This window comes from Macrobrachium rosenbergii, chromosome 24 (assembly GCF_040412425.1).
Source record: "Macrobrachium rosenbergii isolate ZJJX-2024 chromosome 24, ASM4041242v1, whole genome shotgun sequence".
Taxonomy (NCBI): Eukaryota; Metazoa; Arthropoda; class Malacostraca; order Decapoda; family Palaemonidae; genus Macrobrachium; species Macrobrachium rosenbergii.
The window spans coordinates 32795401-32815393 of NC_089764.1; the positions used below are offsets into that span (position 1 = coordinate 32795401).

Sequence of the window (19993 nt, forward strand, 5' to 3'; positions counted from 1 at the left end):
CAAACCAAAGAAGATGCAGGCCTGTGACTGATTCAGCCAATGTCCGAATCCAGTGAACAGTTTCATTTTGTCATAACTTTTGTCAAATACTGAAAATTATTCAAGTATTTTATGTCTGGAGGATTTCGAATGTATGAATTTCATATCAAAACGTGTAAAGCTTGTCACAGAATGGTCGATGTTATGTGTCAAAATGAACCGAATGAAGTCACGCTCACAGACACAGACATGCAGAGACTGTCAGTGACAGACTCATTCTAGTAAACATTAAGAAGAAGACACCGCCTTCGATTGGGAAAACAACGCAACATGGTACAGTAGTCGTTAAACTGTTGTTTTCCACAACATAATACAGTAGATTAATTTGTTGACATGTTTTTGCAAACCTCAGTAACACAAACTCATACAGTTTATAATCTAAGGATCGAAGTTGAATGGGCTCAGTAGCCTCTGGCTTAGTCAACAGCACAGACCTCGACGCAGATTATTATTATTATTAATATTAATAATAATAATTATTGTGCAAGCTTACGTTTATCCAAGAACCTTTTTGGGGGGAAGTTAAAACATCGAATTTTACAAACTGTAACTTTGAGGTTGTTGCTGTACCGAGTGTAGCGTATTGGGGTTTGCCGAGAGTGAGGCAGTCACGACGCCCGATAGCCTGACTTTGAATCATTCTTTCGAATGAGGCAGTCACGACGCCCGATAGCCTGACTTAAAATCATTCTTTCGAATGAGGCAGTCGCGACGCCCGATAGCCTGACTTTGAATCATTCTTTCGAATGAGGCAGTCACGACGCCCGATAGCCTGACTTAAAATCATTCTTTCGAATGAGGCAGTCGCGACGCCCGATAGCCTGACTTTGAATCATTCTTTCGAATGAGGCAGTCATTCTGACTTAAAATCATTCTTTCGAATGAGGCAGTCGCGACGCCCGATAGCCTGACTTTGAATCATTCTTTCGAATGAACAGTCCCGATAGCCTGACTTAAAATCATTCTTTCGAATGGGGCAGTCACGACGCCCGATAGCCTGACTTAAAATCATTCTTTCGAATGAGGCAGTCACGACGCCCGATAGCCTGACTTAAAATCATTCTTTCGAATGGGGCAGTCACGACGCCCGATAGCCTGACTTAAAATCATTCTTTCGAATGAGGCAGTCACGACGCCCGATAGCCTGACTTAAAATCATTCTTTCGAATGAGGCAGTCTAGCCTGACTTAAAATCATTCTTTCGAATGGGGTAGTCACGGACATAGCCACTTAAAATCATTCTTTCGAATGAGGCAGTCACGACGCCCGATAGCCTGACTTAAAATCATTCTTTCGAATGAGGCAGTCACGACGCCTGATAGCCTAAAAATCATTCTTTCGAATGAGGCAGTCAACGCCTGATAGCCTGACTTAAAATCATTCTTTCGAATGAGGCACTCGATAGCCTGACTTTGAATCATTCTTTCGAATGGGGCAGTCATCCGATTCTCATTCTTTCGAATGAGGCAGTCACGACGCCCGATAGCCTGACCTAAAATCATTCATTCCTTCGAATGAGGCAGTCACGACGCCTGATTTAAAATCATTCATTCTTTCCAATGAGGCAGTCACGGCACCCGATAGCCTGACCTAAAATCATTCTTTCGAATGAGGCAGTCGCGACGCCTGATAGCCTGACTTAAAATCATTCATTCCTTCAAATGAGGCAGTCACGGCACCTGATAGCCTGACTTAAAATCATTCATTCCTTCGAATGAGGTAGTCACGGCGCCTGATAGCCTGACTTAAAATCATTCATTCTTTCGAATGAGGTAGTCACGACGCCTGATGGCCTGACTTAAAATCATTCATCCTTTCAAATGAGGCAGTCACGACGCCTGATAGCCTGACTTAAAATCATTCATTGACTGCCTGATAGCCTGACTTAAAATCATTCATTCTTTTGAATGAGGCAGTCACGACGCCTGATAGCCTGACTTAAAATCATTCATTGACTGCCTGATAGCCTGACTTAAAATCATCCATTCCTTCGAATGAGGCAGTCACGGCACCTGATAGCCTGACTTAAAATCATTCATTCCTTCGAATGAGGTAGTCACTGATAGCCTGACTTAAAATCATTCATTCCTTCGAATGAGGTAGTCACTGATGGCCTGACTTAAAATCATTCATCCTTTCAAATGAGGCAGTCAGATTTTAGCCTCTTAAAATCATTCATTGACTTTAGCCTGACTTAAAATCATTCATTCCTTCGGAGGCAGTCACGGCACCTCCTGACCTTCATTTTCTTTCAAGTTAGGCAGTCACGGCACCTGATAGCTGGACTTAAAATCATTCATTCTTTCAAGTTAGGCAGTCACGGCACCTGATAGCCTGACTTAAAATCATTCATTCTTTCAAGTTAGGCAGTCACGGCACCTGATAGCCTGACTTAAAATCATTCATTCTTTCAAATGAGGCAGTCACGGCGCCTGATAGCCTGACTTTGAATCATTCACTCATTCGAATGAGGCAGGTAAGGTGTCACCTTAGTAGCCTAGGCCAAAGGCTGTAGCCTTAGGCCTGGGCCGATGACGTTCCGGAGTTGGAAATATGATTTTCCCCTCTTTTGATTTTTCCTTTGGTTCTGACCTTCATTTTGGCCGAGGGACTGCACTGGGAAGTTGGGTTTGTGGGTGGGGGAAGACGCAGAACCGAGAAATGCAAACCTCTTAGAATACCATGTCCTGACCTAACCAGACCTGACCTTCCTAACCTCACTTAGGGTGCCTTGCCCTGACCTGGCCGGGGCGACTGGACCCTCCCAAGCAACACTGAATATCCGTCTCCTTACTCTGCATACTACCCGGGGAACTGTGTCCCTACCGGGCAGGGGGCTTTGTCTCCTGGATCTCCCCTTTGTAACCAAACATAGGCCAGTGTTAATGGATGGTATTTTAACCTAACCTAACTCAGCCACACGCTTTGCTCACCCGTGAACCCTGCCACCTGTTAACGTAATCCAAGTTACCAGGACCTTACCTACTTGTAGCTGGTGTCATTTTCAAAATGTTCAGCAAACCTTACCAGTAGAACTACAGTACAACTCTGCGTCGGGTATTACCTTAGAAATTGACTCTTTCTATAGTATTTTGGTTCCTTATCAACAGTTGCTCCTACACAATACAGTATACAAACCATTGATCCTTTACATTGGTAATTACTTACTGCGAAACTAGAAACGGCCATTAAAACTCTTGAACAAGGTGGTTAGGCAGTAACTACCGTCCAGTAGGCGGGAGTCCTGCCTGCCCAGATGTAAACATTCCAAGTTGCTTTCAGCCTTATAATAAAATAAAGTTTTAAATGTACTCACCAAGTAATTACATGATCGGAGCCCGCCCTCCTCCCCTTGCATGAACATAAGAGCATAAAACGAATTGAGCTATCCGCTGGTTTGTTTCCTCGAGTCCCGGATGGTGGCGGAACGTTGTCACCCACACTAACGATAACAGCGCCACCACGCGAATTTTGAATTTCTAAGCTGCCGTAGGTTAGGGAACCAATAGCTGTGTAATTACTTGGTAAGTATATATAAAACTTTATTTTATAAAAACGTCATTTTTATTATAAAAATGTCATATTTATACTTTTCTTAGTTATATAAAACAAAAACATGCGTCACAATACTGCCTCAGACTTCCCACATAGTCCCTGATGCTAAAGTACAAACTGCTGGCCTTCAGTATAAAGGGGACTGGTTTGTATACCTGGAAAAATACAGTTGCTTATAAAATCTGGTATATTTCACATAAAGACCCACTTTTAAACCCGATGTTTTGGCACCACTGATGGAAATTAGTCGAGGAATCAGTAAGACATTGGTTTTTACCACCTTGTAAGAGTTAACTCACTGTCACTTAATTACAGCTGGTATCATAGCACTAGTATGCATCAGTTTTGAGTGAATATTTCAATGACATGAGTAGGCAAAGCATATTTGTATGAGTTAGTCAAGTTGTAAAACACTGACATTGGTTCAAAGTTTTATGTCAAAATCTCATTTTCATTCAAGTAACTTACCAAGTAATTATATGGCTATAGTTTCAACTTGCACGGCAGCTTAAATTTTAAACATCGCAGTAGCACTTTTATTGTTTTCATGGAGGTGACTAGCCCCCACCCACTTTTGGGGAACAAGAGGAACAACGCAGCTGAAGAGCTCAATTCGTTTCTGCCAGCTTACGGCTGAACGTCGGTGGTATGAAGCGGCGTATTTTGACTTCTTATCGCTTGCTGGTGATATTTCCTCCAAGATTGGTGAAGTATTCTTACCTTTGGTAGCCTTTGAGCTAGGTCTTGCTATTTTAGGTTTTTTGAACCATTGTTTTCACTGATTATGTCGGACACTAGTTCATCTAGTATTTGGTATTGCAGCGAAGGCTGCAAGACGAGACTTACTAAAGCCTCTACGATTCCCCCACTATTTGTACCAATTGTAGAGGACTCACTTCTTCCTCTGTGAGGCACCAAGGGACCTTCTCCTATGGGCAGAGCAGAATCGGACTAAGATCATCACTTGGTTCATACTAGGCAAGTTGAACATGCTAGCGGACGAACTGAGCTGTTGCAAACGGGTCCTTCCCACAGAATGGACTCTTGATCCACTGGTATGCACCGACCTGTGGAAGCTTTAGGGAAAAGTGACCCTAAAACTGTTCGCAACATCAAGTAATCATCGCCTTTCGCTGTTCAGTTCTCCAGTCCCAGACCGTCTGGCATGGGCAACAGATGCCATGCTCCAGAATTGGTCAAACTTGGACTTATATGCATTCCCTCCATTCAGCATGGTCTTGTAAACAAATTTCTAATCCATCACAATCTGTCAATGGTTTTAGTAGCTCCATTTTGGCCTCTGAAGGAGTGGTTCCCAGACCACCTCAGGTTGCTAGTAGGCTTCCCAAGGCTACCTCCACGAAGACCAAGTCTTGTCACATAGCCTCATTTCAGAAGATTTCATCAAGGACTATCCGACAGGCTTCAGACTGTCAGGAAACTCACCAGAGCAAAAGGCTTTTCAAGACCAGCTGCAGAGGGTATTGCAAGATGTAGATGTCATTCTTCTTGCAATGTCTCCCAAGCCAAGTCTTCAGCAGCTGGTGTAGAAGCCAAAACATCTCGTCTTCTCAGACCTCTGTGACTCAGACTGCGGACTTTCTGCTTTATTTGAGATCCTCTAGAGGTCTGTCTTCCTTTACCATTAGAGGTTACAAAGCCATACTGGGTTCTGTTTTGAGACACGGGTTTGGATCTGTCGCCAAACCAGGATCTTAGTGACCTTATCAAATCTTTCAACATGTCCAAGCAGAGGAAGATGGATTTGGTCACTGAAATCTCAACGTAGTCCTGAAGTGGCTATCTGGTTCCCATTTCGAACCCCCTTCATTCCATATCATTCAGGGATCTAACTAGAAAGACCCTCTTCCTTGTTGCTTTGGCAACTGCCAAGAGGGTCAGTGAACTGCAGGCTATCGATAAAAGAATTGGATTCTCGCAAGGAGAAGTAGTCTGTTCCTTTACTCTGTTTTCTGGCCAAGATTGAGGTACCCTGCAAGTCCTGGCCCCATTCTTTTACCATAAAGAATTTTATGGAGATCCTTGGCCCAGAAGATGAGGAAAGAGCTGTTTGCCCTGTGAGAGGCTCAAGATATTACTTGGACATGACCGAGAAAACCAGAGGACCTTTTAGCAATTCTGGTGCTCTGTGAAGAATTCTTCTCGACCCCTTTCTGAGAACGCAGTGTCGTTCTTTCTAAGGGACCTAACCGAGGCACATTCGTGAATTGGATGGGACCTCTTGCCGCCTGTTAAGGTGAAAGCTCACGAGATCAGAGCAGTCGCTGCCGTGTTAGCTTTTAGACGTAATTTGTCTATCTCTTCCATTTTACAGTCCACTTCTTGGAGGCGTAAATCGATTTTCGCAACACATTATTTACGTGCAGTAGAAACAGTGTTCGAGAACTGCAGTACCTTGGGCCCGCTGTCAGTGGCTGGCATGGTATTGGCGGATGAAGCATAGGAAGAACTTCTGTCCTCTATCTCTTTGCCTTGATATAGGGTGTCAAGTCTTGAGGGATCCTGGGGGTACCTGGAGTTTGCACCAGTTTTTCGTGGATGGGTAGTGGTTTTTTATTTCAGCGTAGGTGACAGCAGTATGGTTGTTTTTATTGTGGTACTATGCCCAGGGCAAGGGCACTTAATGATGCTTTGCTAGCCATAGGACATGTCCTTTCCTGCAAAGCTCTCACCTAAAGTAGAGGTGCTTCACAGCTATACTGCCATGCCACTACAGGCTAAGATGAACACCAACCAGAGGCAGTATCTACCTGCAGTAACTCTCTTACCAGGTAAGGAAACAACAAGTATTGTGTCAGTGCTAGCAACTTTTCTATTTTAAATTCCTTACCGTTACTGAATGTTTTGGAGTAGAATATATCCCATGTCTCCCACCTCCTGTCAATGTGGGATTCAGCTATGTAATTACTTGGGAAGTTCCTTATGTGAAAATGTTATTTTCATGATAAAATTAAGTTTCTCCCAGAATCGGAGCACAATAGGGCACATATGAATTGAGCTCTTCAGCTGCGTTTCTTTTTAAAGTCACCTATACAAAAACAATAGAATCGCTACCGCAATTTTTAAAATTTAAGCTGCCACGCGAGTTGAAATTATAGCTATGTAATTACTTGGTAACTATATATGAAACTAAATTTTATGATGAAAACATTTTACCACTTGTCTTAATTTTCTATTACTAATTTATTCATTTATGTTGCATATATATATATAGCTTCTTGTTATACCTCCAGATTGTCAGTAAATCATATGGCATTTCTTAACATATACCTCTATATTGTTCTTGCAGTCTGCTGAAGTTGAAGAAACATTGAAGAGAATCCAGTCTCATAAGGGTGTTGTTGGAGTTATTGTTGTGAATGCTGAAGGTAGGTATATTTATATAAATAACTTTGTTTGTTGTCATCAGTAGATGTTTTTTCATAATAATTTCTTGGCGCTTTGAATTGCTTAGATTTAAGTAAACCCATATCCTTAATGGTAGATTCGTTGGAGTTCTGGTAGAGTCAATCCTTATGTATGGACTCATTTTTAGCATGGACACATGTCATTACCAATGAAGGGAAGGTGATTCATTGTTCACCAGGTCTCATTCCTGACAGATGGGGTTAGTTTGTACTTATAACTGTTCCTACACAAACACAAACCTGAAGTACTTTACATGGGATTTAGCTTGGGAATGCGAGCCAGAATGGCCATTTAAAAGGTAGTTCAATATCAAAACAGGTAGGGGAAGTTCCACCCACCTGTTTGTCTCCAATCCACTTCTCTTCCAGCCACCGTCGTGAGCAGACATCTATCTGAGACTCTGTCCTGACCTTTGCCATTTCTTTACCAAATAAAATTCTTGTTGAGTATTTTCCCCTGTCTTCATATTGCTTGAATTTTTGTTTGTGTGGTTTGTTGTAGTTGATAAAATGGGCCGAACCCATCAATCTAATTAGCGTTCCACCTCTCCCCCAAGGAAACCTCAGGTGTTTAGGCGCTGTCCAGAGAAGGACAGGTCCAGTAATAGGTTCCTTTCCTTGTTAGAAATGGAGTGCCATAAATGGCTGTCTAAATAGTGAGCGAGGTGTTCACCACAAAGAAGAAAAGAGAGGTCCCAATGGTGTCCCCACTCAAGTGACACTGAAACTTTCCCCATTTTCTTCCTCGGGCACTCCCACTGAATGTTTGGTAAACATTCAGAGATTTGGAGAAAGTAGTCCGATAGTTAGTAGGGGGATTTTAGAACAGTTAGCTAGATGTCACGTTGTACTGGATAGTAGTGACTGGACAGATCTAAGTAGTAGTACAGTGGAAAAGGTGCACATTGCGCAATATACACCAGCGGATCTAAGTCACAATATGGAGTGGGATATGCGGCAGTATCCCAAGACCAACAAACCAAACAAAAACTTCTTTCAGTTTTCTTCTGAAGATGGAAAGATTCAAAGTTACAATCCAAAAATAATATTGTACAACAAACCAAACAAAAACTTCTTTCAGTTTTCTTCTGAAGATGGAAAGAGAAACCCACAAGATTCTTGTGTATAACTTGTTTGCTGGTAAATATTTACATATTACTTTGATCTCGAGCACTTTCAGGTCCTAACTGTGACCCTTTTTCAAGAGATGAGGTAGTCAGGCTGGTTCAAGGCCCAGCAATCTTTTCAAGGCCCAGCAATCTTCTGGAAGATTGCTGGGCCTTGAACCTGCCTGACTACCTCATCTCTTGAAAAAGGGTCACAGTTAGGACCTGAAAGTGCTCGAGATCAAAGTAATATGTAAATATTTACCAGTAAACAAGTTATACACAAGAATCTTGTGGGTTTCTCTTTCCATTGAACAACAAATTAAGTTTTCACTCCGTAAGTTGTGTAATAAGGGAAAAAATGTTGAATTATGTTGGATCCCTGCCCATGTAGGGATTAAAGGAAATGAAGAGGCTGATAAAGCAGCTAAAGAAGCAGTCCACATGGCAAGAGCAAATGTAAACATCCCTGGTAGTGACTGTATTAGATATGTAAAAACAATCATTGTAAATAAATGGCAAAATTTATGGAATGCAGAACCTGAAAATAATAAATTGAAATGTAAAATCGAGTGTTGGAAAATGGAGTTCATCATATTAGAGAGAGAAACATGAAGTAATTCTGGCACGTCTCCAAATAGGCCATACTCGTCCGACATATTGGCACTTAATGAGCAGCCCATGTAGCCCAGCTCCCAAGTGCTCAGAGTGCAAGGTAATAATAACGATCAGACGTGTTGTGTATCCAAAATATGACCAGCAGCAACCGTCAACTTTTGGAGATATAAATCAATAAAAGGAAATTTTGTCAGAATCTTCTGCACTTTCAGTCACTCCAATTTTGATTTCCATGAAGAGATGTAATTTAGTTGATAAAATATAAATATAAATAAATGATGAAAATACAAAAATCCTTAGGTCATTTAATGAATTTTAAAAGCAAAATTTTAAAATATTACTTACTGCGATTTTATTTTTTTATGTATGTTTGGATATGTGAGTAGATGTACTTATTGTATACAGGTGTTCCAATGTGGAAGCGTATACCTTTGTGCAGTTTTTATTTTAATTTTCACTCATTCGTCATCACACCAAATGAACTACAGTATTCGGTTCCAGAGCTTGGTTAAACTACTTTAATAATAATAATAATAATGTACCCGTTTCTTTAACTGATCCTAACAAATGCAAAATTCCTATGAATTATTGTTGTGGTAGTACTAGTGATGGGTTAATTACGCCTCCCCTTACATATTAATAAAGCAAAAATATTCAGTTGGAAGAAGATTAAATAATCTGAACAAAGGTTCGGCAGAATTGGAAACTTATGATGATCCACATTCGCTTATGGGATGAAGGGCAATAATGGTGTACAATTAATGGACATTTAGCTATTGCATGTGTGTTGTTTTCATGTGCGTCATATTTTTATTGCAAGAGTTGCATCAGCGTGTTTGTGTGTTGCATCATCATTCCCATCATTTGGTATTACCAAGTCGTTTTGTGAAAGACGAAAACGGAAGTGGATAAATGTTGCATATCCTGGAATATGCATAAAGTGAGTGGTACTTTTAAGAATCTTTTTCAGTTGGTATTGTTTCTTAATTCAATGAAACGTACAGTACACAAAATAAACTACTCTCTTTCTTTCTCACCCTACAGTGTTAATGCTGTACAGTACTGTACACTAAAGTGGGTGTGTTGTACTCTAATGTATTATATATCATTTGGTAAATAATATACTGTTTATGTTAAATATCTGTAAATTTTATGACCTAAAAATGCTCAAGGTTAGGGTTAGGGGGTCAAGAGTTGTTTATATTAAATATCTAAATTTTATGACCTAAAAATGCTCAAGGTTAGGGTTAGGGGGTCAAGAGTTGTTCACAGATGTTCAATTTTTGTGGCTAGGTGGTACCAACCAGCTCCTTTAATCCCCAGAAGTTATTAGGACAATTGTACTTATAAAGTATACCTTCACTTTGTGTTTTAGAGTGACCTATATTCCAACCTAGTAGATTAGGCATCACCTGAAGCAGAAAGTATATACTATTTATTCTGTGACTGGTATAAAAACATTGGTATATGATTTCATGATGGGTACAGTGCTAAATGAGCTCTTTGTAATTTATGCTGGCATTTTTATCTACTGTCAGGAGCTTAGTGTTTGTAAAATTAACCTGCATGCTGTAAGTTCATGAAACATTTTTAACATTTTTTAGACTCTAGGCATTATGGAAGTTACACAGTGTTGCTTTATCAGGTGATGATTGTGCTGCTGTGCTGTTATTTATTTTAGTCAATTTTTATTGTATTGCAGGAATCCCAATCAAAAGCACTTTAGATAATCCAACAACTATCCAGTACACTGGATTGATTAGTGGGCTTACGGATAAGGCTCGAAGCGTTGTTCGTGATCTGGATCCAACAAATGACCTTACGTTTCTAAGAGTTCGATCAAAGAAGCACGAAATTATGATTGCCCCAGGTAAGTTCTTTTCTAAGTATTACCATAATTCCTTTTTTCTGTGGTTTTATATATGTTCCCAAGCGAACAGAATGAAGTAGCAATGTAAGAGAATTGCACCAAGTAAAATACATGGCTTCGCAAGAGCTTAGGATTTCAGTATGAAGGGTTGGTTGGCTTAGGATTTATGAGGATTTCCAGGGTGAAGGATTTTTCATAGCAGAGTTGTACCCCTATTTTCTAACCACCCTTATTCATTGGCAGTATTTGGTCTGTAATTACTGGCTTCATGATCGTATGTTTTTCACTTGTCCAGCAATTTGTTCTTTTTTCTGCCACGTCCACCTACGTTGCTTTCCATCTTTTTCTCCCTATCTGATCCCTTTGGTCACTTCTGGACATAAGAGATTTACGAAGGGTAGTCCCAGTGAATAGGCTTTAGTTTTAACTTTTGTTGGCAGAAGAGTCACTGAAATGGTAGACAGCATGGCAAAGCATATTGCATGAACCATAGCATCTTGTGAAAATATGAATTTTGCAATGAACTTTACCTCTCCATTATCAAACTTTTATTGAACTTTTCGCAAGGACGAATAAGTTTGTCACTGTATTTGTTGAGGCGGGGACACCGCCAAACTTTCGTCGAGATGCTTCCCGAACAATGAAATGTGGATTCATCAGTGAACAGCACTCGTTTCCAGTCATTTACGTCCCATTTACCGACCTTTTTAAAAAACAACTTTCGTTTCTTAATATGGGCTTCAGTTAGCTTGCTCTTCTTAGGAGCCACAACACGCTTGAATCCCAACTTGTCCGACAAGTACGTCTGTAAAGTACATACTTTATGCTTTCCTAAAATTTCATGATTTTCTTCCCTGAACTGACGAGCGCTGTGTGTGGGATGAAGCTCTGCTTCTCTTTTCAGAAGCGAGATAGATCATTCAGATAACAATGGGGGTCTCCCAGACTTCTTGGCAGGGAGGGGTACCTCTTTCCCTCTTGATGCCTTGTACCTTGCGACTATGTTCTGGAAGTGTAAATTCAAACCACTGAATGATCCTTTCACGATCATCCCTAGAAGTATAACTACCCACCATTGTGCATAAAGGCACAGGGAATGGCAACACCGAAAAAAAAAAAGGTCCTGACAGGAGCACAAACAGCAAGATACCACAGCTAATGAGGTGCTAATCCATTATTATTTGAATTTATTTCCTCAGTCAGGGACGCAGTGGAAACAACGAAACGTGCCAATTAGTCATTTTTTGTCTCAGGAAATTTTCCGTGACTGATATGGAGGATTCCTTTAAATGCTGCAAGTTTTATTTACATCCCCTGGGGGTGAAAAGACTTCCCACCGTTATCCCTACGTTAAGGCGTCGGTTGCCTGATGCACCTTCTCTGCTTTCTATCAAAGGCATCATCCTCCACCAAACCTCGTCTCCCCATATCTTCCTTCACTTTATCTCGCCATCTAATTCTCTGTCTCCCTCTCGATCTTCTTCCTCTAACAGGTTCTTCCCAAGCCCTCTTCACTCCTTCCTCGTCATCCATCCTTAACACATGCCCATACCGTCTCATTCGTGACTCTCTTATCACCTTTGTTATCTTTACTAAGCCTGCTCTTCTTCTTACTTCGTCATTTTCCAATCTCTCAAGCAGCAATATTCCTGTAATCCAAGTCAGCATTCTCATCTCTGTTCCCTCAAGCTTTACTTCCTCTTTTCTTCTGAGAGCCCATGTTTCTAATCCATACATTAACACCCATCTTATCACTGTGCTATAGATCTTGACTTTTAGCTTGATTTGCATTTTCTTATCACATACAAATTCAGCGACATCTCTCCACTTCCCCTACACCGCTTTTATCCTAGTGTCCACTTCAGCCTCACATCCTCCCTCTTGGCTTAATGTAGATACTGAGTATTTAAACTTTTCCACCTGTTTTGTAATCGAGCCTCTATCTTCCTTACTGCTCACTAAAACCTCTGTTTTATTCACATCCGCCCTTAAGCCACCCCTCTCTAAAGACTCCTGCCACTCTCCAACCCTTCTCTAGGTCCTCCTCATCTTCAGCAGTAATCACCAGATCATCGTCATACAACAACTCCCACAGCACTTCATTCCTGATCTCTTCACTCAACACATTCATGACCAGCACAAACAAAAATGGGTGTAATGCTGACCCCTGGTGTAACCCAACACTAACTTCAAAGTTTTCTGTTTTGTGTTCATTCTCTGATATATCATCTCGACCAGCCTAACCAACTTTTCTGGGGCTTTCCTCTTCCTCAGACACCAAAACATCACTTCTCTTGAGATTCTATCGTATGCTTTCTCCAGGTCTATAAATGCACAATAAAGCTCCTGGTTTCTCTCTAGCCTCTTTTTCTTGTAGCTGTCTTATTATGAAGGTGGCATCCACCGTCCCTCTTCCTCTCATGAATCCATACTGCTGTTTCCCGATCTTTACAATTTCTCTCAATCTCTCATCCAGTATCCTCTCCAAAACTTTCAATCCATTCTCTGCAAGTTTAATTCCTCTGTAGCTACCACGATCCATAACATCTCCCTTCTGCTTGTATATACAGTGAACCCCCCGTTTTCGCGGGGGATGCGTCCCCCCCCGCAAATAGCTAAAATCCGCGAATACTTAAAACCCCTCTAAAAACACTTAGAACTGCCCATTTTGACAGTTTAAACACAGAAAAACCCTGTAAAAATGCATATACCTGAGTACTTTAATAGTTTTATCACAAAAAGTGCATTTATTCATGAAAATTATATAAAAATACAGTAATTAGTGAATATTTCTCAGTGAAAAATACCGCGAACGGGCGAATTTTCTGAGAATAATGGCTAGATATGTTCTACAGAGAATGCGTGAGTCCGCGAATCATGAGAACCCGAATACGGGGGGTTTACTGTAGTTCATTTGGTGTATATACCATTAGACTCTCCTCCCAGTTCCTTGACATTTCTTCCTCTTCCCATATAGCTCTTAATAAATCCAGCATCCATTTCTCTCCTACTGTACCTAGTAATTTGATCATTTCAGTTTGGAACTCTGATGGACCTGGTGCTTTACCATTCTTCATTTCACTTAATGCTCTCTTCTTCACTTCTCTATCCTGTATCTCCATCACTGGTCCCTCCACCCTCTGTGCTTCCCCCATCTCCTCTGTCTCATTTTCAGTATTGAAAAGTTGTTCAAAATACTCTCTCCATCTCCTCTTAATGTCTTCATCCCTATACAATATATTTCCACCTCTATCCTTGATGACACCCAATGTACCCAAATCCTGTCTCTGTCTCTTCCTCAAGTTTGAAATCTTATAGATATCCTTTTCTCCTTCTCTCGTTCCCAGTCTTTCGTTCAACTGCTCTGCCGCCCTTCCGATAGCCATACCTACCCTCCTTCTCGCATCTCTTTCCTCTTCTCTGTACCGTTCCTCTGCACCCTGTGCGTGCCTTACTTTCCAGTCCGTAAATGCTTTTGATTTTCTTTTGATTCTTGCACCTCCCCATTCCCACCACCCCTTTTCTCCTCTCAACACTCCGTATCCGCTGGTTCTTCCCACCAGTGCCTCTGCTTCCCCACACATATTTCAAGTCTGCCCACACACACACACACACACACACACACACATATATATATATATATATATATATATATATATATATATATATATATATATATATATATATATATATATATATATATATATATATATATATATATATATATATATATATATGTCTATATCTATGTGTGTTTGTATGTATAGATACCTTGACATGTTTTAAATTCAGAAGTATTAGGTTACAAATATCATTTAATATTTAGTTGACTATACCTCAAGAATAACGTAAACTCAGTGGGAGTTATAATTGATCATTATTTCTTGGACAACAGTTCATATACTACAGATGAATGATATATAGTGCACTAATTTTGTTAATTTGTTTAAAAATAACTTCTGAGAAAACGTTTAATTAAGACAGATATGCAGAATATTAATACTGCCGTTTTATTCTTTTTACTCCACAGATAAAGAGTATATGCTTATAGTAGTCCAGAACACCAGTGAGTAAGAAAGGTGCTTGTTGTAACTGGTTTACACGAAAATGATTTCGTGTAGACTCATTTCCAATAATCATTGACTAATGTTACTTATGTTTCACATAAAAGTTTTATTGATTTGAATTTTATTTCAATACCAAATATAACACCTCCGTCTTTCATTTGCTTCTTTGATTTGCCCCAGTAGCACAAATGCTAAAAAGTTGGCATGAGTGATACCGTTAATTTGCACAGTAGTAGTTCTGGAATAGTTTTATTCCAAAAGAGATGGTACCTGTTATAGGGTAACAGTTTTGGCAGAGTAATGAATATGATGCAAAGGCATGCAGAATTTACAGTTTGCAAAGAGCATTTTGGAATAATTAAAAATACAGGATAAAATCTTTTCCTGTTCTTCATAGCTCACCCCTGAGTCAAGTCACGGTTCAAGATATTTTTTTCACTGTACTATTTTGACATGAAAATTACATGGTAGGCCCCTCTAAATTGAAAATGCTGTGTGTGTGTTCCATTAGGGAATTAAATTCCTTCCCCGTAGTGTTCCAATAGCTGGCTGAGCTGGCAGTAATTGGATTAGGATCCTGAGCTCGGGTAAGAATACCTGCTTTCTTGTCGTGCATTGCATCTTCAGCTGAAAACCGCAATGGATAGAGTCGACAGACCATAAACCCAAGAGGGCTCTAAATGGAAATCAACCTGCAGAGACAGATAAATTAAAGGAAAAGATAAATAATTAAATGTGAGGGAATAGGAAATAATATTGATTCACCTGAATTCAGGAGACTTAGGCAGGAGATCAGAGCACTTCCATCTGCACCAGGCAAACTAATCCATATTTTAGTTGTAGCCAAAATAAAACTCCTAGGAAACTGAATGGCATTAAACCTGATATTAGAAAATGATAGACTGTTTCCAGAAGCAGCCTTTGCAGTGTTGCCAGCAAAGTCAGTTAGGGTCAGAAAAAGAAGAGTGTGGGAGGTGTTTATCACTGTAGTATGTTTTATGAACTCACTTCACATCAGTGCCACAAGTCGGCGTTAAGAGTTGGCAAAATAAATTTGACTAATGACAATTTTATCAAAGAGCTTGAGATGAGAGTAAGCACACAAACCACTCCAAACAAGGAAGAAGAGTTGAAACACTCGGATATAATAATTTCATCACAAAGCAGCCAAAAACATTTCTGCAAGATACCAACTTTTTGAGAAACAGAGGAAGTAGTATTGCGTACATGCTTCTCAAAGTCAGTTTCTTATCAAAAGTTACACCTAAAATCTTGAAAGAGTCACAGACATATCTATGTAAATCAAGCTGCAAAAGTGTTCTGTATTGACTCACTATTATAGTTTGAGTTTAATAAGGGTTAAGCTTCACGCCCCAAAGCCTACCTCGTTCATGAATATGTGCCAGAGCTCTACTCAAAGATTCTGCAACAGCAAACCTAAGGTAGTTTGTCGTGTGCAGCTAATTTGTTCTATAAACCCTGCCACATGTCATTATTATAGATATGATAGCAAAGGTCCAGGAACACTACGTTGGGGAACAACTGCAAAGTTTCTCTTGAGTAAAAGATCCATCAATTCCCATTAATCTTAGCTTGTGGACAGGTGCTTTATGATTCACATGGTCAAAGGCTATACCAGACAATAAACTGACCATGTGTGCCTCTTCACTGTCATCAAGAGCACTCTGCAAGATGGTAGACATTAACAAAGAGTATGTCGTTTAACAGTACTTCACAGACACCAAGACTTTTTAAGACCCAAACTGTAATGCTGATTGCAGGTTATTATCCTCACAAACATACAAAGACACTTGGGAGCAGTTTCTCAAAAACCTTTTGATAAAACATGGCTACATGAAATCAGCCTACATTCTGAGGGGTATGCGGACAGACTTAGTCCCTTAGGTAAGTGCAGTAATGTTTCCCCTCCTCCAAACTGAAGGAAAACTTACTGCCTTGTAGGTTTACACCTTTTCAGGTAAAGGCTAGATTCACAATAAAAAATTGAGATTTTGTTCAGGAAGGGCCACCAGAAATCCTTGACACAGGGCTGATAGATGAGATTAAGGTCTTGAGTTCTGTTTCCTTTGTTAAACTCTGGGCTCCTGATGGATGACCGTAGTTCAAACCAGCGGCCGGTGGCAGGGGTCACAGGCCGTATCCAGGTAAGAACTGTAACTACAGGGAACTGGATATCCTTTAGTATCATAGCCCATGAATCCTCCTTGGATTCTGAGATGTGAATGGATATTCACAGATTAAAAATAGCCCCGTCCCAGGCATATAAATGTTAAGGGTGAATTTGGAAAGGTGAAACTGGAACATAAAAACCCTGAATCAAATTGAAAAAATTAAATAGAGTATTAACCAAAAGGTATGGACTGGACATGATAGCTGTTTGTACATCAAGATGCAAAGGAGGGCTTAATTTCTGTATTTACTCAGGATGAGCAAATGAAATTGGTAATGATGGAGTAAGTATGATCCTACAATCAAATGCCAAAACAGTACTGATTAACTGGAGAGCAGTAAGCGGCGGGTTATTGCTGACAAGATTTAAATGAAAATGGGCAGTAAGTATTATCGTGTGGAATCTGAAGAAATAAAAGACGAATTTTAGACATAAAAGAAGAATGTTATAACTGAAATACCAGAAAGAGGTATGAAAATTGTTGTGGGTGATATGAATAAAAAGAAGAATGTTATAACTGAAACTAGAACAAGATGCAATTTAAAGTTGTTCCTACACAAATACAAACCTTTGTTGTTTTGCATAGGTGATATGAATATAAAATTAATATCAACAGTGTAAGAAGTGCGCTTGCCAATCGCTTCGCGAAACACGTGCTTAATGAACAAGCCCGCCCAACAGTAGAGTAAAAAGCCGAATTTCTAGTCTTGGTCCGTCGTTTTGTTTTGTTTGAAAACAGTTTTATTGCCACATACACATTTCTAGTTTATTATACAGATTAAAGTAGTCACACTCTCCTCTTTACACATTGCTAACGTTAAGTCTAATGCCCTTCTTCCATCAAAATGACGAACCACACAGAACCTAAGTTCTTTACTGCTGTGAGTAACCTGCTACGAGACGCTTCAGACCAAGCACACCGAGACCTCGTCGAGTCTCATAGCCTTTCTGCTTATGAAGAAACGCTTGATAGAATAAAATGCGGATGAGAAAGTACTTAAAGATGCGTACGTCCAGTCATTAGTAACTATTGACCCCGAAGTCGAAAGTGAAGTTAGGAAAGTCTTAGACCACGCTTGTAAGGCCATAACCTTGATTGTTGACAGAATAGGTTCCCTGTCGAGCTCTGTTCGACCGAAGAAAGAATTGCCACGATTTCAGGAGATTCCCTTGCCCACCTTCAGTGGGGAGAGAAGCGAATATAGCAATTTCATAGAATTGTTTGATGTGCTAGTTCACGATCGACCTGATTTAGACGATGTGACTAGATTTACTTATCTAACTGGATCGTTGAAACGATAGCCCCTCAGACTGATTAGCAGCTGTTGAGAGCGAGCTATGGTGACGCGCACCAAGCCTTGGTCTTGTTGCATCGTAAGTTAGTGAACTTATTGTGCCTAAGTGTGATCATGAGGATTTGCGGAAGTTCAGAGTTGAAGTTGCTGCCCTTACCGAACAAATTAAGCGGCTTAGCGGGGCTGCATATGTTACTTAGCCTTTTGTGTCGGAAACTATCAAAAGGTGACGTGTATCGTCGCATTACTGATCATCTGAGAAAGTGTGACTTTATTCTTGACGAAATGTATTCTGCTATCGATTACATAATTCGCTCATGTGAGAATGATGCCCTCCAGAAGTGAGAAGATCTTTCAGCTGATGTTCAAACTGAAACTGTACGCTCGAGAATTGCCCATTCTGTAACTGTAATCACAGCGTATCAATGTACCAAATTTTCCTGCGCTGCCGCCTAAAAGCGCCAGCCCATACTCAATCGCAGATGTTTTAATTGCTTAGCTACAGGGCATGCGAGTCATCAATGCCCCAGTAGACGAACTTGTAAACTCTAATGAAAGGCATCACCGCCTCATTTGTGAAGGGAGTGGCAGCGATAGATCGTCTCACAATGTGTTCTAGGGAAACCGTTCTAACCACAAACAACCGTCACCCCTGAATCCTCCCTAGGAAAATATGTGAATCGAACTCGATCGACCGTTGTAGCCAGTTCCGATCCTAGTGATCAAAATAAAAGTAAATGAAAAACCTTCCACCAGTACGAAAACTGTAAAGAACGAACCAACTGCTGAATTACCCACCACCTTGTTACCCATCGCTACAGTAGTTATGAATCAGAAACAACCAATTACTACCAGGATGATTTTGGATACTGGTAACAAGAGGAGCTTTATTTCAACATCATTGGCTCGTAAATTGAAAGAAAGTAATAAGAAAGGTAAGGTTAAATTTAGCCCCCTTTGCTTCTCAATCAGTCGCGGGAGAATACGAGATAGTTGGTGGTAGAATTCATCTGGGAAAATTAGTTGCTCACGGTCATGTTGATACCCCCATTCATAATTTGGGATTAGTAAACGTCAAAAAACAACTGGAAGGTAAGGGATATACAATAGCTGATAGTGAAGCAAAAAGTGATTTGTTGAAGGACATCAATCTTCTCACCGGAGCAGATTATTTTGGTTATTTTGTGACTGGAATGGAAAAGGTAGATGGTGTAAATTTGTTCTTTACTCATAATGGCGTAGCCCCCTACGGGAAAACAGGTGCAGCAGAGCGTAGTGAAGATGCAATTGGTTTATCAGGTTGGCTTACCCTTCAAAGGGACGCAGCGTCCCAGCAACAATTACAGTAATGCTGCCGCGCAGCTTAGTGCTTTAGAAAAGCAGTTTCAGAGAGGTGTACCAGCGAGTCCTTGATACTTATTTGAGCTCAGGCTTCATTGAAGAAGTTTCTGAACCCCGAAACGATGGATATTTTATACCTCACTTTGGCATGAGTAAAGAGCGTACCACAACTCCGTTGCGCAGTGTTTTCAATGCATCTTCCAAGCGTAAGGGCGAATTGTCCCTAAATGATTGCCTATATGCTGGCCCGAATTTAGTCGAGTTTCTTTATAATTTGCCGTTGAGGTTCCGAACGAACCCCTTATGCTGTCATCAGTGATATCAGTAAGGCCTTTCTTTGAGTCCTACTACACCCGCAGATCGTAAGTACGTACAATTCCTTTGGCGACAGGAGCCTGGTAAAACGGCAACCTACGCCTTCAGAGTGGTGGTTTTTGGTGTCACCGCCAGTCTGTAACTCGGGCTACGGTGGAGAATGTACAG

The 19993-nt window shown here is 40.4% G+C and overlaps 2 protein-coding genes across 4 annotated transcripts in view; both read left to right on the plus strand.

Annotated features, from left to right (window-relative positions):
* The first annotated feature begins 172 nt into the window (after positions 1–172).
* robl (roadblock) lies at positions 173–14840 on the plus strand. Its single transcript, XM_067126431.1, has 4 exons — positions 173–312; positions 6905–6983; positions 10449–10616; positions 14647–14840. Exons 1-4 carry the CDS (start codon positions 310–312, stop codon positions 14688–14690), a joined length of 294 nt encoding a protein of 97 aa, XP_066982532.1. The 5' UTR covers positions 173–309; the 3' UTR covers positions 14691–14840.
* A 4170-nt stretch (positions 14841–19010) lies between these two features.
* Positions 19011–19993, plus strand: part of Vps51 (vacuolar protein sorting 51) — a 68520-nt gene continuing 67537 nt past the window's right edge. The window contains exon 1 of one of the 3 annotated variants that reach the window (XM_067126432.1): positions 19011–19104. In XM_067126432.1, coding sequence (XP_066982533.1) covers positions 19026–19104 — 79 coding nt within the window. In that variant the 5' untranslated portion in view covers positions 19011–19025. Of the gene's footprint in view, positions 19105–19134; positions 19262–19352; positions 19372–19993 lie in introns of those variants that run through there. The other 2 variants (XM_067126435.1, XM_067126436.1) reach the window with 2 other exon arrangements.